The sequence below is a fragment of the Trachypithecus francoisi genome, unplaced genomic scaffold (assembly GCF_009764315.1).
Source record: "Trachypithecus francoisi isolate TF-2019V2 unplaced genomic scaffold, Tfra_2.0 Lachesis_group5, whole genome shotgun sequence".
Taxonomy (NCBI): Eukaryota; Metazoa; Chordata; class Mammalia; order Primates; family Cercopithecidae; genus Trachypithecus; species Trachypithecus francoisi.
Window position 1 is genome coordinate 108,784,585 of NW_022681470.1, and position 17,522 is coordinate 108,802,106.

The 17,522-nt window shown below is 43.1% G+C and overlaps 1 protein-coding gene across 4 annotated transcripts in view; it reads right to left on the reverse strand.

Annotated features, from left to right (window-relative positions):
- Positions 1–1,190: 1,190 nt before the first annotated feature.
- Positions 1,191–17,522, reverse strand: part of LRIG2 (leucine rich repeats and immunoglobulin like domains 2) — a 63,624-nt gene continuing 47,292 nt past the window's right edge. For 3 of the 4 annotated variants that reach the window (XM_033198574.1, XM_033198573.1, XM_033198576.1), the window contains 6 exons: positions 17,043–17,363; positions 14,841–15,122; positions 11,192–11,641; positions 9,672–9,821; positions 6,606–6,896; positions 1,191–2,505 (listed from right to left, as the gene is read on the reverse strand). In XM_033198574.1, the coding sequence (XP_033054465.1) occupies positions 2,279–2,505; positions 6,606–6,896; positions 9,672–9,821; positions 11,192–11,641; positions 14,841–15,122; positions 17,043–17,363 (1,721 nt within the window). In that variant the 3' untranslated portion in view covers positions 1,191–2,278. Of the gene's footprint in view, positions 2,506–3,028; positions 4,105–6,605; positions 6,897–9,671; positions 9,822–11,191; positions 11,642–14,840; positions 15,123–17,042; positions 17,364–17,522 lie in introns of those variants that run through there. The other variant, XM_033198575.1, reaches the window with a different exon arrangement.

Here is a 17,522-nt window from a genome sequence, read left to right on the forward strand (position 1 = left end):
AATCTGGGGCACTGAGACTGAGAAATCCAGTCATAGTCCTGGTTGTGATAGTAGGAAGAGTTCATCATGGAGAATATTTGCCAAGATATAGCACGCCTAATAGAACCCAGTTAACAACTCCAACACCAAACAACAGTCACTTTAGAAAGTGAACAACGAGGACTCAGAAATATTATTTTCACATTCTGAGCAAGCAGGTGTGAGAACCTGTTTCACTACCAACAGAATTCCTGTTCACAGAATTTCAAATAACTCATTTAATACACCTGTTGCAACTCAAAGAGCATTAAAGCAGATAATGACAAGATGTGCAGACTCAAATATGGACAGTGATAGTGATTTATATCCTAGCGGCTCACCCCAGTCAGAACATAGCAAGAGCAAAGTCACAGATTGAAAGAGATGGTTCTGATATCAGCAACTGTTCTGGCTCCAGTTCATGTCACAGTACTGCTTATGATTCTGACTCAAGTTCTGCAATTTTTTTTTTTTTTTTTTTTTGAGGCGGTGTCTTGCTCTGTTGCCCGGACTGGAGTGCAGTGGCGGGATCTCAGCTCACTGCAAGCTCCGCCTCCCGGGTTCACGCCATTCTCCTGCCTCAGCCTCCCGAGCAGCTGGGACTACAGGCGCCCGCCACCTCGCCCAGCTAGTTTTTTGTATTTTTAGTAGAGACGGGGTTTCACCGTGTTAGCCAGGATGGTCTCGATCTCCTGACCTCGTGATCCGCCCGTCTCGGCCTCCCAAAGTGCTGGGATTACAGGCTTGAGCCACCGCGCCCAGCAAGTTCTGCAATCTTTAAATCAGCCTCCAGTTTTTGCAGCGTTCATTATACATAAAGTAACAACCCGATCTAACTCACTGGTTCCTGAAGGAATGACTGAACTTTCCTCGATCAATTTCTGTTTCAGTAAAAAAGAGGGAAGTGGGGAGCGAGAGGGGGAGGAAATGAAAGGAATTTCCAAACAAGTTTTCCTCTAGGTACATACAGCTGTGCCAGGACTGCCAGGCTCTGAAAGAACAACCTTTTTATGTTAGAAAGGGAGTATCACCTAGCACTTTTAAACAGATGGCAAATGACCAGAAGTATGAACCTCTAGGACTGAAGAAGGCAGTTAATTACACCAAGACTGTGTTTATGTGTATACAATCACTAAGTAGCTGCCTCTATAGATATACTTCTTAACAAGTACGTTTTTAAAACTTTTTATTTATTTATTTATTTTTGAGCCAGGTCTCGCTTTGTCACCCAGGCTGGGGTGCAGTGGTTTCACACAGCTCACTGCAGCCTTGATTTCCCGGGCTCAAGTGACCCTCCCACCTCAGCCTCCCAAGTAGCTAGGACTACAACAGCATGCCACAATGCCCAGCTATTTTTTAAATTTATTTTTTGCAGAGACAGGGTCTCACCATGTTGCCCAGCCTGGTCTCAAATTCCTGGCCTCACGCAATCCTCCCACCTTAGCCTCTCAGAATGCTGGGATTATAGGTGTGAGCCACAGCTTTTATACTTTAAATAAAATTTTTAGATATCACTAAATCGAGTTATTTAAAATCTGTGATCTGAGAAGCTACTTGTCAATATTATAACTGAATATTATATATAATTTTGGCATATCAAAAATATTTACATTGCAGCCAACACATGGTCAATGAATACAAAAATTATTTATAAATGTACATATATTTACAGTGACATCCCTGGGCAATAGGGACAAAAAAAATTCACAAGAATACAAAAACCTTTGACTTGGTACCAGTTGGTCAAGCCTGGGATTCCTGCCAAAGACCTTGAATATCAAAGCCTGTCTCAACTATCTGCCTGAAACCACTGAAGAATCCCAGGCACACTTCCCAGAAGGTTCCAAAGTTATTTTTGCTCCTTGGAAGGCAAAGCAGAACATCAAAGTAGTGATGTTTTCTCAGGACCATTCTGAAGACTAGGGCAATCCAGCAGGTTAAGCAGCAATGTGACTCTTCCTGACAGGCAGATGCACACCGGGGCACATCCCCATGGAACCATCAGGAAGCACATTTGCCCCGTATCTTCCCTATGCCGATGCTGCACGTTTTTGATGAGCTGTACCCATTTCTGTCAACTGTTACCATTTCTTCATCAGGTATAAGACCAAACAACGCATGGCCCACCTTGGTGCAGTCAGATGCAATCATAAAGAAAGAGTAAAGCAAATGCTGACTTTGGAGTTTCTTCTGAGCTCTGAGGTAGTAAATGCAAAATTAATTAATGAGTCTCTACCCAGATTTCATCCTGAAGTGGGTTTCATGTGCCTTCACTACCATCTTGAATGTTCCGAGTCCTACTAAAATCAAAACCATGATCCTGTAACCTGTGGCAGGACATGGAAGAAGCAGAACAGTCTGGCTCCGACCCTGCCAAGCCCTCATTTTGATGAAGCTGTGGTGACTCATGGACTGGCTGCTGGGAAAAAGGAGGATGAGGCAGGCCTAGTTCTCTGTTTATGTTCCAGACGGGCCGCTGCAATGTTTCTGAGAATGAAAGACAAGAATTATCAGTAGTGACTGGTAAAACAATATCCTTTTAGCCAAATCCTCAAAGAAATAAAGATGTTCAATATTCCTGAATAAGGACACTGAAATCAAACACAGTCACACACGCACACGCACACACACACAAACCACCACCAGAACATGGTCTTTCAAATCCCTCTACTTCACAAACCTAACCAATTATTTACTGAGATCATACTATATATCATGTACTTTCACCTGTTATTTTAGTGGTTCTGTTGCCAAAAATTTATTTATTTTTATTTATTTATTTTTGAGATGGAGATGGAGTTTCGCTTTTGTTGCTGGAGTGCAATGGCGCCATCTCAGCTCACTGCAACCTCTGCCTCCCGGGATCAAGCAATTCTACTGCCTCAGCCTCCCAAGTAGCTGGGATTGCAGGCATGTGCCACCATGCCCGGCTAATTTTGTATTTTTAGTCGAGACAGGCATTTCTCCATGTTGGCCAGGCTGGTCTTGAACTCCCAACCTCATGTGATCTGTCTGCCTCAGCCTCCCAAAGTGCTGGTATTACAGGCGTAAGCCACTGTGCCCAGCCACAAAATTTTTAAATAAAACTCTTTAGACACATGGAAAAGAACTAAAAGACAAAACGGTATCCATATTGTAATGAAAGTTTCATGATAGATAATAATCATTGATTCAGTGCAGCCATTACATCTTTAAATATGTCACAAAATTGTTTTAAAAATAAACGACCATTCCCTTCCAACTCCTAGCATGTCAACAATTCTAACAACAAATGATAGCCAAAGGAGCTATATTAAATCAAATTATCTGCGCACTGGTTTCAAATATGCATTTCTCATTCTTCTTTAGTACAATGGTGAACTATTTTCCCAAAGACTGTTTACTGAAAATTATATTAACTTCATAGGTGCATTTTGGAAAAAGCTAGCCAGACATTATAAAAACAAATACCCAGAAATAAAAATAAAATCCATGTGAAAAGCTAGAGCAGGGTTTCTCAAGTTTTAATTAATATGCACACAAATAACTTGAGGATCTTGTTAAATGTAGACTCTGATTTGCTAGGTCTGCACTGGGATCATTCTAACAAGCTCTTAGGTAATGGTGATGCTCATAGTCAATAGACCAGACTTTGAGTAAGCAGCAGGTAGGATACCCTAAGTAAAAAATGGCCAATGCGCCAAAGCACTTTGATTTGCTGATTTCCTTACTTACGGACTAGATTAAAAATTAAGGCACTCCTAAAGTTAGAAAAAAGATGGACTACATTTCTGGTCCTTCTTAAACCCTTTTTGTGTTAACTCTTCTAAGACATCCAACAGTAAAAGTGGATTTACTGTTGATGCATTTCTTTCGTGAACACTTAATGTAAAGATAAGAGATTAACTTCAATAATAATAGTGCTTCAATAATAGTGCTTTCCTCTGACCTGTAACCTCTTTGGAAGACTTTAATCTCTTAAGAACAACAGAGACTGGGCGCAGTGGCTCATACCTGTTTTCCCAACACTTTGGGAGGCCAAGGTGGGTGGATCATCTGAGGTCAGGAGTTCAACACCAGCCTGGCCAACATGGTGAAACCCTGTCTCTATTTTTAAAAAATACAAAAAATTAGCCAAGCGTGGTGGTGGGCACCTGTAATCCCAGCTACTCAGGAGGCTGAGGCAGGAGACTCGCTTGAACATGGAAGGCGGAGGTTGCAGTGAGCCGAGATCGTGCCACTGCACTCCAGCCTGGGTGACAGAGCGAGACTCTGTATCTAAAAAAAAAAGCGAGCATATCTTAGAAACTTTCATGGATGGTTCTGGCAGGAGTAAATGATCTAATTGGGACATCAAGTAGTAAATGCAAAATTAATAAGTCTCTGCCCAGATTTCATCCTGAAGAGAGTTTCATGTACCCTCACTACCATCTTGAATGTTCCAAGTCCTACTAATATCAAAAGTATGATCCTGTAACCTGTGGGACATAATCGAACGTAGGACATTAGATCATTCACTCCTGCCAGAACCATCCCCAGGAGTATCACAGTATACTTTGCCTTCCCCTGGAAACCTGTAGTTCTCACCTCCTACCCTATCTTTTTTGTTGTTGTTGTTGTTGTTTTCAGACAGAGTCTCACCCTGATGTCCAGGCTGGAGTGCAATCACTCAATCTCAGCTCACTGCAAACTCCGCCTCCCGGGTTCAAGTTATTCTCCTGCCTCAGCCTCCCAAGTAGCTGGGATTACAGGCACCCACCACCATGCCCAGCTAAATTTTTATTTTTTCAGTAGAGATGGGGTTTCACTATGTTGTCCAGGCTGGTCTCGAACTCCTGACCTTGTGATCCACCCGCCTCGGTCTCCCAAAGTGCTGGGATTACAAAAGTGAGACACTGCACCCAGCCTGACCTCCTACCCTATTCCAGTGCTCTTGCATGTCAGGCTGACAGAAAGATGAAAGCTGATGAAAAGCTTGGATGGACAGGAAGACATGCTCAGCATTACTCTCCATGATCTAGAAAGAGTTTTGTTTCAAATGCCAAGTGGTTATCAAATGCCTGATCTATACAGTAATAATGTATATTTCTTTTCCTGGGCCATGTGAGATAGGGGACACAAGCCCAAAACTGCTTTCTCACTTATGACCTTGATCGTACCTCATAGAAGAAAACACCCGTCAAGTGAAGCTGAGATTAAATGTTTACCTGCTAGAACAGCAACAAAACAAAACATTTTCGCTTGAACCTAGGAGGCAGAGGTTGCAGTGAGCCAAGATCATGCCACTGGACTCCAGCCTGCGCGACAGGGCTAGAATACATCTCAAATTAAAAAAAAAAAAATCTTCTCAGTAGGCCAGGCACGGTGGCTCATGCCTGTAATCCCAGCACTTTGGGAGGCCAAGGTGGGCAGATCACCTGAGGTCTGGAGTTCGAGACCAGCCTGAGCAACATGGAGAAACCCCATCTCTACTAAAAATACAAAATTAGCTGGGCATGGTAGCACATGCCTGTAATCCCAGCTACTCGGAAGGCTGAGGTAGGAGAATTGCTTGAACCTGGGAGGCGGAGGTTGTGGTGAGCCGAGATCGCGTCATTGTACTCCAGCTTGGGAAACGAGCAAACCTCCATTTCCAAAAAAAAAAAAAAAAAAAAAACTCAGTAAAAACCATCACCAAATTATGCCAAAATTTTATTATTACTATTTTTGGAGACAGAGTCTCACTCTGTTACCCAGGCTGGAGTGCAGTGGCACGATCTCAGTTCACTGCAACCTCCATCTCTTGAGCTTAAATGATTCTCGTGCCTCAGCCTTGTGAGTAGCTGGGAATACAGGCACCCGCCACCACACCTGGCTAATTTTTGTATTTTTAGTACAGACGGGGTTTCACTATGTTGGCCAGGCTGGTCTCAAACTCCTGACCTCAAATGATCCACCCGCTTTGGCCTCCCAAAGTGCTAAAATTACAGGTGTGAGCCACTGTGCCCAGCCCCCCATATTTTATTATTTAAATAAAGATGGGAGAAAAATTAATACCCTATATGATACCGGGTGTGGTGGCTCATGCCTATAATCCCAGCACTTTGGGAGGCCAAGGCAGGCAAATCACATGAGGTCAGGAGATCATGACCAGCCTGGCCAACATGGTTAAACCCCATCTCTACTAAAAATACAAAAATTAGCTGGGTGTGGTGACACACACCTGTAGTCCCAGCTTCTTGGAGGCTGAGGTACGAGAATTGCTTGAACCGGGGAGGTAGAGGTTGGAGTGAGCTGGGATTGCACCACCACATTCCAACCTGGACGACACAGTGAGACTCTGTCTCAAATACCCTGTATGAAACGTTTTTGTGTGTGGCCTCTGAATTTTCAGTAGTGTGATCTTGTTACCCCTACAAAAGTTGTTTCCATCCTATAGATGAAGACTTCTTTGTAACTCTAGTATGTAGAAATCTCTGGCTATAGTTTACACCATTTAACAATGGTCAGTTACTCCTATATACCAATCTGTTTGCTTCCTGTCAAATGAGAGCACTACCTGTATGACAGAAGGAAGAGTCAATTAGACAAAAGTGAAAACAAAATAACAACAAAAATGCATCCCTTACCACCGCTCATCTGTGTGGACAGAAGTTTCTTCTCACTTATCCTCTCATGGTTGTTGGGAAAGGCAGATGGCTCTCTGTCAGCTGACGATATCAGGCTCTCTAGGGCAGTAGTATCCTGGGGAGGATGCACTAAATATGTCTCTTTAGGCATCTGGACCATGAGGCTCGACAGTGTCTGATCAAGAACATCCTCCTCAGCAATATAGGTGTATGGACAGTATTCTCGGGTCCTGGAGTAGATGTTGGCATTGTCATAACAATCTGAGCAAATCACCCGGGTACCAGTGCCACCTAATAACAAGAAAAAGAATCTAAATCTCTTTCTGTTAAGGAATTATTTTTTGCCAATCATCAGTTTTCTTCAACGGTTGTCATCATCATTGCTAGCATGTATTGAGCACTTACTTTATAAAGTCGGTGAAGTTTCAAGCCCTTTCTGTGAATTGATTCATTAATCCTCACAACATCCTTATGAGGTAGGTATTACTATTACCCCCACTTTACAGATAGGGTAAACTATAGCACAGAGAAGTAACTTAACCAAAGTCATACTGCCAGAGTGAGGAGCAGAAACAGCCATTCTGGCTCCAGAGCCCATGTTCTTGAAAACTACATTGAAACATCTCTATCGTGGATAGATAGATCATGCCCAAATCAAGGGAGCAAGATAAGGCTGGTACTGTGCTACAAGACACATGCTTGGCTTAAGCAAACTAAGTCAGAGAATAAGGAGTTATGATGACTTCACTTCATGAAAAACCATGTTACAGGCCGGGCGCGGTGGCTCAAGCCTGTAATCCCAGCACTTTGGGAGGCCGAGACGGGCGGATCACGAGGTCAGGAGATCGAGACCATCCTGGCTAACACTGTGAAACCCCGTCTCTACTAAAAAGTACAAAAAACTAGCCGGGCGAGGTGGCGGGTGCCTGTAGTCCCAGCTACTCGGGAGGCTGAGGCAGGAGAATGGCGTGAACCTGGGAGGCAGAGCTTGCAGTGAGCTGAGATCTGGCCACTGCACTCCAGCCCGGGCGACAGAGTGAGACTCCGTCTCAAAAAAAAAAAAAAAAAGGAAAACCATGTTACTTTCATGAGTCAAGAGGTTAAGTAACACCAATTGCTACAAGCATCCCTAGAGAAAGCTTCTGACAATGAGGAGTCTTGCCTGACAAGTACATGGTTGACAGAAGTATAGGTTTAACAATGAACTCCCTGGATTATTATGTGCTTTGAAAACTGAATGATGAAGGAGAGAAGAGAGAGTGAGAAATAGTCACTTATTCAAAATCATGCAACAGGCTAGGAGCAGTGGCTCACGCCTCTAATCCCAACACTTTGGGAGGCTGAGGCAGGTGGATGACCTGAGGTCCGCAGTTTGAGACCAGCCTGGCCAACATGGTGAAACCCCATCTCTACTAAAAATACAAAATTAGCTGGGCGTGGTGGTGGGTGCCTGTAATCCCAGCTACATGGGAGGCTGGGACAGGAGAATCACTTGAACCTGGGAGGCAAAGGTTACAGTGAGCTGAGATGGCGCCATTGCATTCCAGCCTGGGTGACAAGAATGAAACTGTCTCAAAAAAACCAAAACACAAAAAAACAAAATCACGCAACAGAATGTTAGAACTGGAAGAGAGTGAAAATTTAGTTTAACCCAGAAAGCAGTGTTATTTCCCACATATTTCAAAGAATAGACTTTTAAGTATTCTTTTAAAAGTCAGAAATGCTGGCCAGGTGCGGTGGCTCACGCCTGTAATCCCAGCACTTTGGGAGGCCAAGGCAGGCAGATCACAAGGTCAGGAGTTCAAGACCAGCCTGACCAACATGGTGAAACCCATCTCTACTAAAAATACAAAAATTAGTCGGGTATGGTGGCACGCACCTGTAATCCCAGCTACTCGGGAAGCTAAGGCAGAGGAATCGCTTGAACCTGGGAGGTGGAGGTTGCAGTGAGCTGAGATTGTGCCACTGCACTCCAGCCTGGGTGACAGAGTAAGACTCTTTCTCAGAAACAAAAAAACAAAAAAAGAGTCAGAACTAGCATATTTTTCATGAAAAGCCAAAATAAAATCCAATTTATCAATTAGATAAACTTCTGTTGACAGTCTAAAAAAGTCTCTGAAGAAATGGAATATATCTTTCATTTGTATAGTATTTGAAGTATCACAAAGATTTGTTGAAAAGATCTGTGAGAATCTTGGGGGAAGTGCTTTACAAACTATTGTTTCTTTGTTTAAAAAGTAGAAAAGTAAAGCTCAGATCTTAAGTAACTAGTTCATGGTCACAGAGCTGGAAAAAGGAAGAAGTATCAGTCAAACCCAATTCTTCTGTCCCTTAATTCATTCAGTTCTGTCACTCCCTATGGGAGCGAGGGTATGAAAAGGGTAGAGGGAGAAGAGCTCTGTGTATGGGTACGCATCTCTACATGTTGGGATGTAGGTTCATTTAATTAGAGAACTCTTTACATCTCTCTGATATATGCTAAGAACCACTGCTACCCTTTGTTGATTTTTTTTAGAGGTAGGAAGTCTTGCTGTGTTGTCCAGGCTAGAGTACAGTGGCTATTCATAGGTGTGCTCACAGCACAATATAGCCTCAAACTCCTGGCCTCAAGCGATCCTTCTGCTTCAGCCTCATGGATAGATGGAACTACAGGAGTGCCACATGCCTGTCTCTTAGCTACCCTTTAAACTTTACTGAATGTCTACCTGTCAGAAGAGAAACCAGCTTTCCTTGGATGTGGTCTGAAGGATGCCCCCGCCTGAAAAGGGTAAGAAAGAGATACCTGAAAAAAGTTTCCAGAACATCCCTTTCCTATAATTACACAAGTTTGGGAGCCTCTTCTGTGTACTCTAATCTCTTGTTTAATGTGTTTCTCCACTCTGTAAGATGATTTTCTTATCCTGTTAAGACTTTAGTCAATTTTCATCCTATTTTGCATGTGGCTAAATGCTTTCATTAGGTATCTTACTTTAAAATATTGCTTCAGATTAATGGAGAAACTACACACTGAAAAATAAACTCAATAGATGAGGCTGAAATTGTAACCATAAACAACAGAGTCATTACCATCAGTGCCTTTGTGTATATATCCATTGGCAGGAGGCATAAGTTGCTGGTGACTGCCTGCCTCAGAGTTGCTGTAGCCTTCCTGTGGCTCAGACAGCGTTCCTTGGGAAGACAAGTAGCTGGGAATGTCTGCCGGCAGATTGAGCTCCTCTGTAAAAGAGACATTTTTAACTCTCAAAGGTAGGCAGTTGAAGTCAACACTCAGAAGACTGTTTTGCAAATGTGTTCCACTTGGATACTATTAGCAAGAAAAACTGTATGTACCTAGGACCCCAACAGCTCTTGGTACTTCCCCTAAAACTATTTCTCACTAGAATTCTTCTCAAAGTTTCACTTTAAAAGTTTCACCAAAAGAAACAAAACCTAAAGGTTGAAATCTTATCTACTGCCACACTTTCATAATCTATCTGACTAGATTTCTTTTCTTGCAGGATTCAGGGTGAGAGGTGTAAAAGACTGACTTCAACAATCCAGTTTGATATTCAAGGGAAAAAAAGAGAGACCGATCTCAATCGCAAGGGCTCCATTCTTCCTTACAGCAAAATTATGATGAAAAGGAGCCTTAGACATTAAAGAGAATGCATCTGTAATGTATTTTTAAGAGTAAAGTTTGGCCGGGCATGGTTGCTCACGCCTGTAATCCCAGCCCTCTGGGAGGCCAAGGCGGGCAGATCATAAGGTCAAAAGATTGAGATCATCCTGGTCAACATGGTGAAACCCCGTCTCAACTAAAAATACAAAAATTAGCTGGGCGTGGTGGCACACGCCTGTAGTCCCAGCTACTCGGAAGGCTGAGTCAGGAGAATCACTTGAACCCGAGAAGTGGAAGTTGCATTGAGCCGAGATCATGCCACTGCACTCCAGCCTGGCAACAGAGTGAGACTCCATCTCAAAAAAAAAAGTATTTACAAATTCTTAAAATTGGTCAGACGTAGTGGCTCATGCCTGTAATCCCAGCACTTTGAGAGGCCAAGGCAGACAAACTGCTTGAGCCCAGGAGTTCGAGACCAGCTTGGGCAACATGGCAAAACCTGACTCTACTAAAAACATAAAAAATTAGGTGCGGTGGCACATGCCTATAGTCTCCGCTTCTCAGAAGGCCAAGATGAGAGAATCACCTGAGCCTGGGAAGTCAACGCTGCAGTGAGCCGTATACACTCTGACCTGAGCGTTAGAGTAACACCCTATCTCAAATAAACAAACAAAATTCTTTCCTCAAAGAGGTTCTGTTATATCAAAGAAGCTGAACATTTTAACAACAAAAACTCCCTTCTATCACATATCAGGTAATGTATCACAGCTCTTCAGTTTTTTGAGGGGAAGATGAGGTCTCGCTATGTTGCCCAGGTGGGCCTTGAACTCCTGGGCTCAAGCAGTCCTCCCACCTCATCCTCCTGAGTAGCTGGGACTACAGGCATGTGCTACTATGACCAGCTCTGTTTTTTATACTGTACAATTAATCCTATACTACATTCTTGACTCAAGTACAAGCCATAGGTATCATGTGGGTAACTACTTACCTGTGTTTGTGATACTATAGTCTTCATTTTTCCTTCTCATGTGGTAAATAACAATGACCCAGATCAAAGAAGTGCCAACAACACAGCAGACCACAACAATGATGACAATGCCAACTGTGGTCCAGCCATCATCTTCATGCCCAATGCTACTCTGGGAAGAGTCACAATTGGGGGATGAAATGACATTTAGGTAAATGTGGCCACGTTCTGTCCCAAGGGTGTTAGACATAATGCAGGTATATTTCCCAGCATCTTCTAGCCCAGCGTCTACAATGATGAGAAGCTGATTGGCTGCAGCAAAGAAATGTCGTTCTGTCACCAGTAAAGGCCCATCATCTTTAGTCCAGTTGAGACGAGGGGCAGGACTCCCTCCAGCTATGCACTGTAACACCGCAGTTTCACCTCGGGTTACTGTCTTATCCTCCAGGGGTCTAATAAATGAGGGTGTCTCTAACAGGAAAACATTTAAAAAAAAAAAAATGAAAAGTTAGGCAGCTTTATTCCCTAATTCCTACTGAATTAGATCAATGAGGGTATAATAAAATGAGTAATTTTATATACTCATAGGAGGATTAGAAGTTAATGTTTCAGAACAAAATCCTGAAAAAAGCCTCTATCTTTTCTCAGTAATTCCAGCTTAGCCAAGCTATCCTAAGTAAGAAGTTCAGGGCAGCTGCAATAGCTGGAGGAGGTGAGCAGGGGTGACCCATTAGAAAGGGTTAAAAATAACTTAAAAAAAAAAAGAAATTCAAAGATTTATATGCAAAAAGATGTTTACTACAAAATTTGTAATTTTAAAGAATAAAGAAAAATATTTTAAAACCTAGCAGAGGCCGGGCGCGGTGGCTCAAGCCTGTAATCCCAGCACTTTGGGAGGCCGAGATGGGTGGATCACAAGGTCAGGAGATCGAGACCATCCTGGCTAACACGGTGAAACCCCGTCTCTACTAAAAATACAAAAAACTAGCCGGGCGAGGTGGCGGGCACCTGTAGTCCCAGCTGCTTGGGAGGCTGAGGCAGGAGAATGGCGTGAAACTGGGAGGCGGAGATTGCAGTGAACTGAGATCCGGCCACTGCGCTCCAGCCTGGGCGACAGAGCGAGACTCCGTCTCAAAAAAAAAAAAAAAAAAAACTGGCAGAAAAATGATTAAGTAAATTATAGTATAGTCACATGATGTTTTACAAAGACTTTTTTTTTTTTTTTTTTTTTTGAGACGGAGTCTCGCTCTGCCGCCCAGGCTGGAGTGCAGTGGCCGGATCTCAGCTCACTGCAAGCTCCGCCTCCCGGGTTCACGCCATTCTCCTGCCTCAGCCTCCCGAGTAGCTGGGACTACAGGCGCCCGCCACGTCGCCCGGCTAGTTTTTTTTTGTATTTTTAGTAGAGACGGGGTTTCACCATGTTAGCCAGGATGGTCTCGATCTCCTGACCTCGTGATCCGCCCGTCTCGGCCTCCCAAAGTGCTGGGATTACAGGCTTGAGCCACCCCGCCCGGCCACAAAGACTTTAATAACAAGGTAACCTGTGGTACAATATTAAGTGAAAAAAAATGTAGGTATATTTAACTACATAAAAGTGAGAGGGGAAAGTCTAGAATATGCTAAAATCCTTCAGTATCTGAGTGACTTTCCTCCCCTTTTCCTAATTTTCTGTATATCTTAACATGCTAAAACAATAAATGACTTATTTTTCTAAGGCTGAAGTGGGCGGATCACGAGGTCAGGAGTTCGAGACCAGCCTGACCAACATGGTGAAACCCCGTCTCTTAAAAAAAATTACAAGGCCGGGCGCGGTGGCTCAAGCCTGTAATCCCAGCACTTTGGGAGGCCGAGACTGGCGGATCACGAGGTCACAAGATCAAGACCATTCTGGCTAACACGGTGAAACCCCGTCTCTACTAAAAAATACAAAAATAATTAGCCGGGCGAGGTGGCGGGCGCCTGTAATCCCAGCTACTCCGGAGGCTGAGGCAGGAGAATGGCGTAAACCCGGGACGCGGAGCTTGCAGTGAGCTGAGATCCGGCCACTGCACTCCAGCCTGAGCGACAGAGCGAGACTCCATCTCAAAAAAAAAAAAAAAAAAAAAAACAAAAACTAGCTGGGCACAGTGGTATGTGCCTGTAGTCCCAGCTACTTAGGAGGCTGAGACAGGAAAATCACTTGAACCCGGGAAGTGGAGGTTGCTCTGAGCCGAGATCGCACCACTGCATTCCAGTCTGGGCGACAGAGTGAGACTCCATCTCAAAATAAATAAATAAATAAATAAATAACTTCTTATTTTTCTGGTTATACAAGTAAACAACACAAACCAACAAACTTAAAAAATAATAATAATAATAATAACTGACATCTAGGAAAACACAGAACTGGAAAGTAGAATTTACCTTGGATTTGAGTTCCATGAAGAAAAGTATAACAAGGAAGAAAAAACCAACCAAACAAACAACAACAACAACAAAAAACCCAGGCTAGCCAGGGGAAATGTTTAGGAAAAAAGGCATTTTACCAGAAATAGGGTTAGGAAGAACACACTGAAAAGGAAAGCAGAAACTCTAACCAGAAAATACATTTTTTGTTTGTTTACATTTTTTTGAAAATGAACTAGGAGCAAACAGTCTTAGGTTCCTATCAAGCAATAAGTGAAGCAGCATCAAATGGCTGGGATACTCCTAAGAGAACAGTGGAACTCTCAATGCAAACTCACTAAATAGTAAACACACCTACATGAAATAGAAACCTTACAGTGAGGGACTTGAAAAAGTAAGTTGAGGCCGGGCGCGGTGGCTCAAGCCTGTAATCCCAGCACTTTGGGAGGCCGAGACGGGCGGATCACGAGGTCAGGAGATCGAGACCATCCTGGCTAACACGGGGAAACCCCGTCTCTACTAAAAACTACAAAAAACTAGCCGGGCGAGGTGGCGGGCGCCTGTAGTCCCAGCTACTCGGGAGGCTGAGGCAGGAGAATGGCGTAAACCCGGGAGGCAGAGCTTCCAGTGAGCTGAGATCCGGCCACTGCACTCCAGCCTGGGCGACAGAGCGAGACTCCGTCTCAAAAAAAAAAAAAAAAAAAAGAAAAAGTAAGTTGAGCCAGGCGCGGTGGCTCAAGCCTGTAATCCCAGCACTTTGGGAGTATGAGACGGGCAGATCACGAGGTCAGGAGATCGAGACCATCCTGGCTAACATGGTGAAACCCCGTCTCTACTAAAAAAATACAAAAACCTAGCCGGGCATGGTGGTGGGCGCCTGTAGTCCCAGCTACTCCGGAGGCTGAGGAGGGGAATGGCGTAAAACCCGGGAGGCGGAGCTTGCAGTGAGCTGAGATCCGGCCACTGAACTCCAGCCCCAACGACAGAGCAAGACTCTGTCTCAAAAAAAAAAAAAAAAGAAAAGAAAAAGTAAGTTGATAAAGGAATTTGAACTTTCAATTATTGTGATAAGGATGCCGACCTAATTTTGCCCTGTGTATTTTCCCACATTTCAGTTATCTGACCCACTAATTCCTAGACTGACATAACCCTGCATAAAATTGTGAAATAAGATAAAGATCTAAGAATCACAGTAATCTCAAACTTATTTTTCTTGCTTGTTAAGACCAAGAGTAGCTCCCAAAGACTCCAACAAAAGCAGGGACCCATGAAGCAGTAAATGTACCTAACACTGTTAGGGAAGCATTTGCTGAGAGACCTCCTGCTGTATTTTGTGCCATGCAGCTATAGATTCCCATATCTTCTATTTTCACGTTGGCAATAAAGAAGACGTCATCTTCGGGCATGACGTGCATGCGTCTTTCTCGAGCCGCAGGGAAGTCAGTACCACCATCTTTCTGCCAGGAAATCTGAGGTGCAGGGTGTCCCTCTGCAGCACATTCTAATCTGGCCATGGCACCAGTGCGAATAGTCAGATCCATTGGCGTTTTCAGAAAAGATGGCATCTCTGTTTCCAGAAAGACCACCAAGAAAAAGTGGGCAGGGGAACAAAGACACATATATGTATACAAATAGGCATGAAAGAGTCTAGTAGACAAAACACCCCATAATGTTCCATTTCTTTGTGAAGACAAGCTCTCTGATTGAGAGTGAATATAGTTTTATAAATTAAAAAAAAAAAAAAAACTTTAGAGATAAGGTCTTGCTCTGCCATCCAGGTAGGAGTACAGTGGCACAATCATAGCTCACTGCAGCTTCAAATTCCTGGCCTCAAGCTATCCTCCCACCTTGGCCTCCCAAAGTGCTGGGACTATAAGCCTGAGCCACAGCACCCAGCCAAGAGTGAATATGGTTTTGAGGCCATCTCTTCTTCCAGAACCTCAGAGTATTTGGAGCACACTGATAACTGTGTCTTCTAGGATGCATGATACACTTAATCATCAGTTGGAACTAGGGAAAGCAGAAGGCCACAAACCTTCTTGAACTTCGTATTTTAGAACCTGATATTTACCATGATTCCCTCACTTATGAAGCTAAATGATGCTTCCCTGGGAGGCTGAGGCAGGAGAATCACTTGAAACCAGGAGGTGAAAGTTGCAGTGAGCTGAGATCACACCACTGCACTCCAGCCTGGGTGACAAAGTGAGACTCCATCTCAAAAACGAAAGATGTTGCCCAAACCAACATCTACAAAGCTATCAAGGAAACTGCATGCTAAAAAAAACTTATGCCTTCAAAAGTATCACTAAAAAACACAGAAGTGAAACATAAATACATCTTTTGGTTGCACAAAGCCTAAAATGTTATAGTTATTCAATTTGATACGCAATAGATAAATCAAGCTATTTTTGAGAAGCTTTTGCAGGAAAGAAGAGTATTCATTTTTAAAATGATCCTGTGTGGAGTGGAAAACCAAACACCATATGTTCTCACTTATAAGTGGGAGCTAAGTATCAGTACACAAAGGCATACAGAGTGGTATCATGGACTTTAGATTCAGAATGGAGAGGGTGAGCGGGGGACTAGGGATAAAAAACTACACATTAGATAGAATGTACGCTACTCGGTGATGGGTGCACTAAATTCTCAGAATGCAGCACTATAATCCATGGGGAAAAAACTCACTTGTACCCCAAAAGGTACTGAAATAAGGCTGGGTGCAGTGGCTTACACCTGTAATCCCACTACTTTGGGAGGCCGAGGCAGATGGATCGCTTGTGTTCAGGAGTTTGAGACCAACCTGGCCAAAATGGTGAAACCACGTCTCTACTAAAAATACAAAATTTAGGTGGGCCTGGTGGCGCACATCTGTAATTCCAGCTACTCGGAATTATAGGAGACAGGAGAATCACTTGAACCTGGGAGGCGGAAGTTGCAGTGAGCTGAGATCATGCCACTGCACTCCATCCTGGGAGACAGAGTGAGACTCCATCTCAAAAAAAAAAAAAAGTAAATAAATAAAAATACACACACACACACACACACACACACACACACACACACAAATGATCCTGTGTAACTACATTTAGACAATGATAATGACCATTAGACCCAAAAATGTCCTAGATACTCCCAGTTATTATAAGGCCCATCAGGAATAAATTTTATAGTTACCAAGAGAGATTTATGGTTCTGGAATGAAAACTGAGAATTTCATAAGAATGTCTTCAAAAGCATAAACAGCAGTGAAAACAGCATATCTCTTAGGGCCACAGCGTTTACCCTTCAACCAAAGACCAATTAGAGACCATAAGTGGGCAGACTGACTAATCCAAAAATCCCACCCACTTGACACGTTATCACAACTCAAAAGACAGTAAGAGTCCTACTTAAATGTCAGGTTTAGCCTAATTCTCTCAAGTGATTCAAAACAGAACATGAAAAATCCTTCTAAACTAAAAAAAAATCAAGGAGCATAATTCCTTACCATTTACAGTCAGTTTGGCTTTCTGAGAATAATTAGAACCAAAGTGATTAGTAACAATACACTGATATTTTCCTTCATCTGTGAAATTCACATTGAAAAGATGTAAGATACTAGTATATTCCAGAGCTTCTCCAGCTTGCTGCCGATAACGAACAAAATTCTCAATATCCACGTCATACAGGATTTCACTGTCTTTGCGCCACACAGTGGACATGGGTGAATCACTGCTGCTCACTGCAGTGCACGTCAGAGTCACATTCATGCCTCTTAGAGCAATTATGGTTTCAGGATGTGTCCTTATCTGTGGCTTAAGAAAATCATCTAAGGGGAAAAAAATGCATTCACAGCCAAGTCAGTTATATATTTTTGCTTTAAATTTTAAAACAAATACTATAAAATTGTGTGTTCTGTTTACAAAGTGGCATATTAAAGTTGAAAGAGACCACAGAGCTAGAGTCCAATTCCCTTGGTTAAAGATGG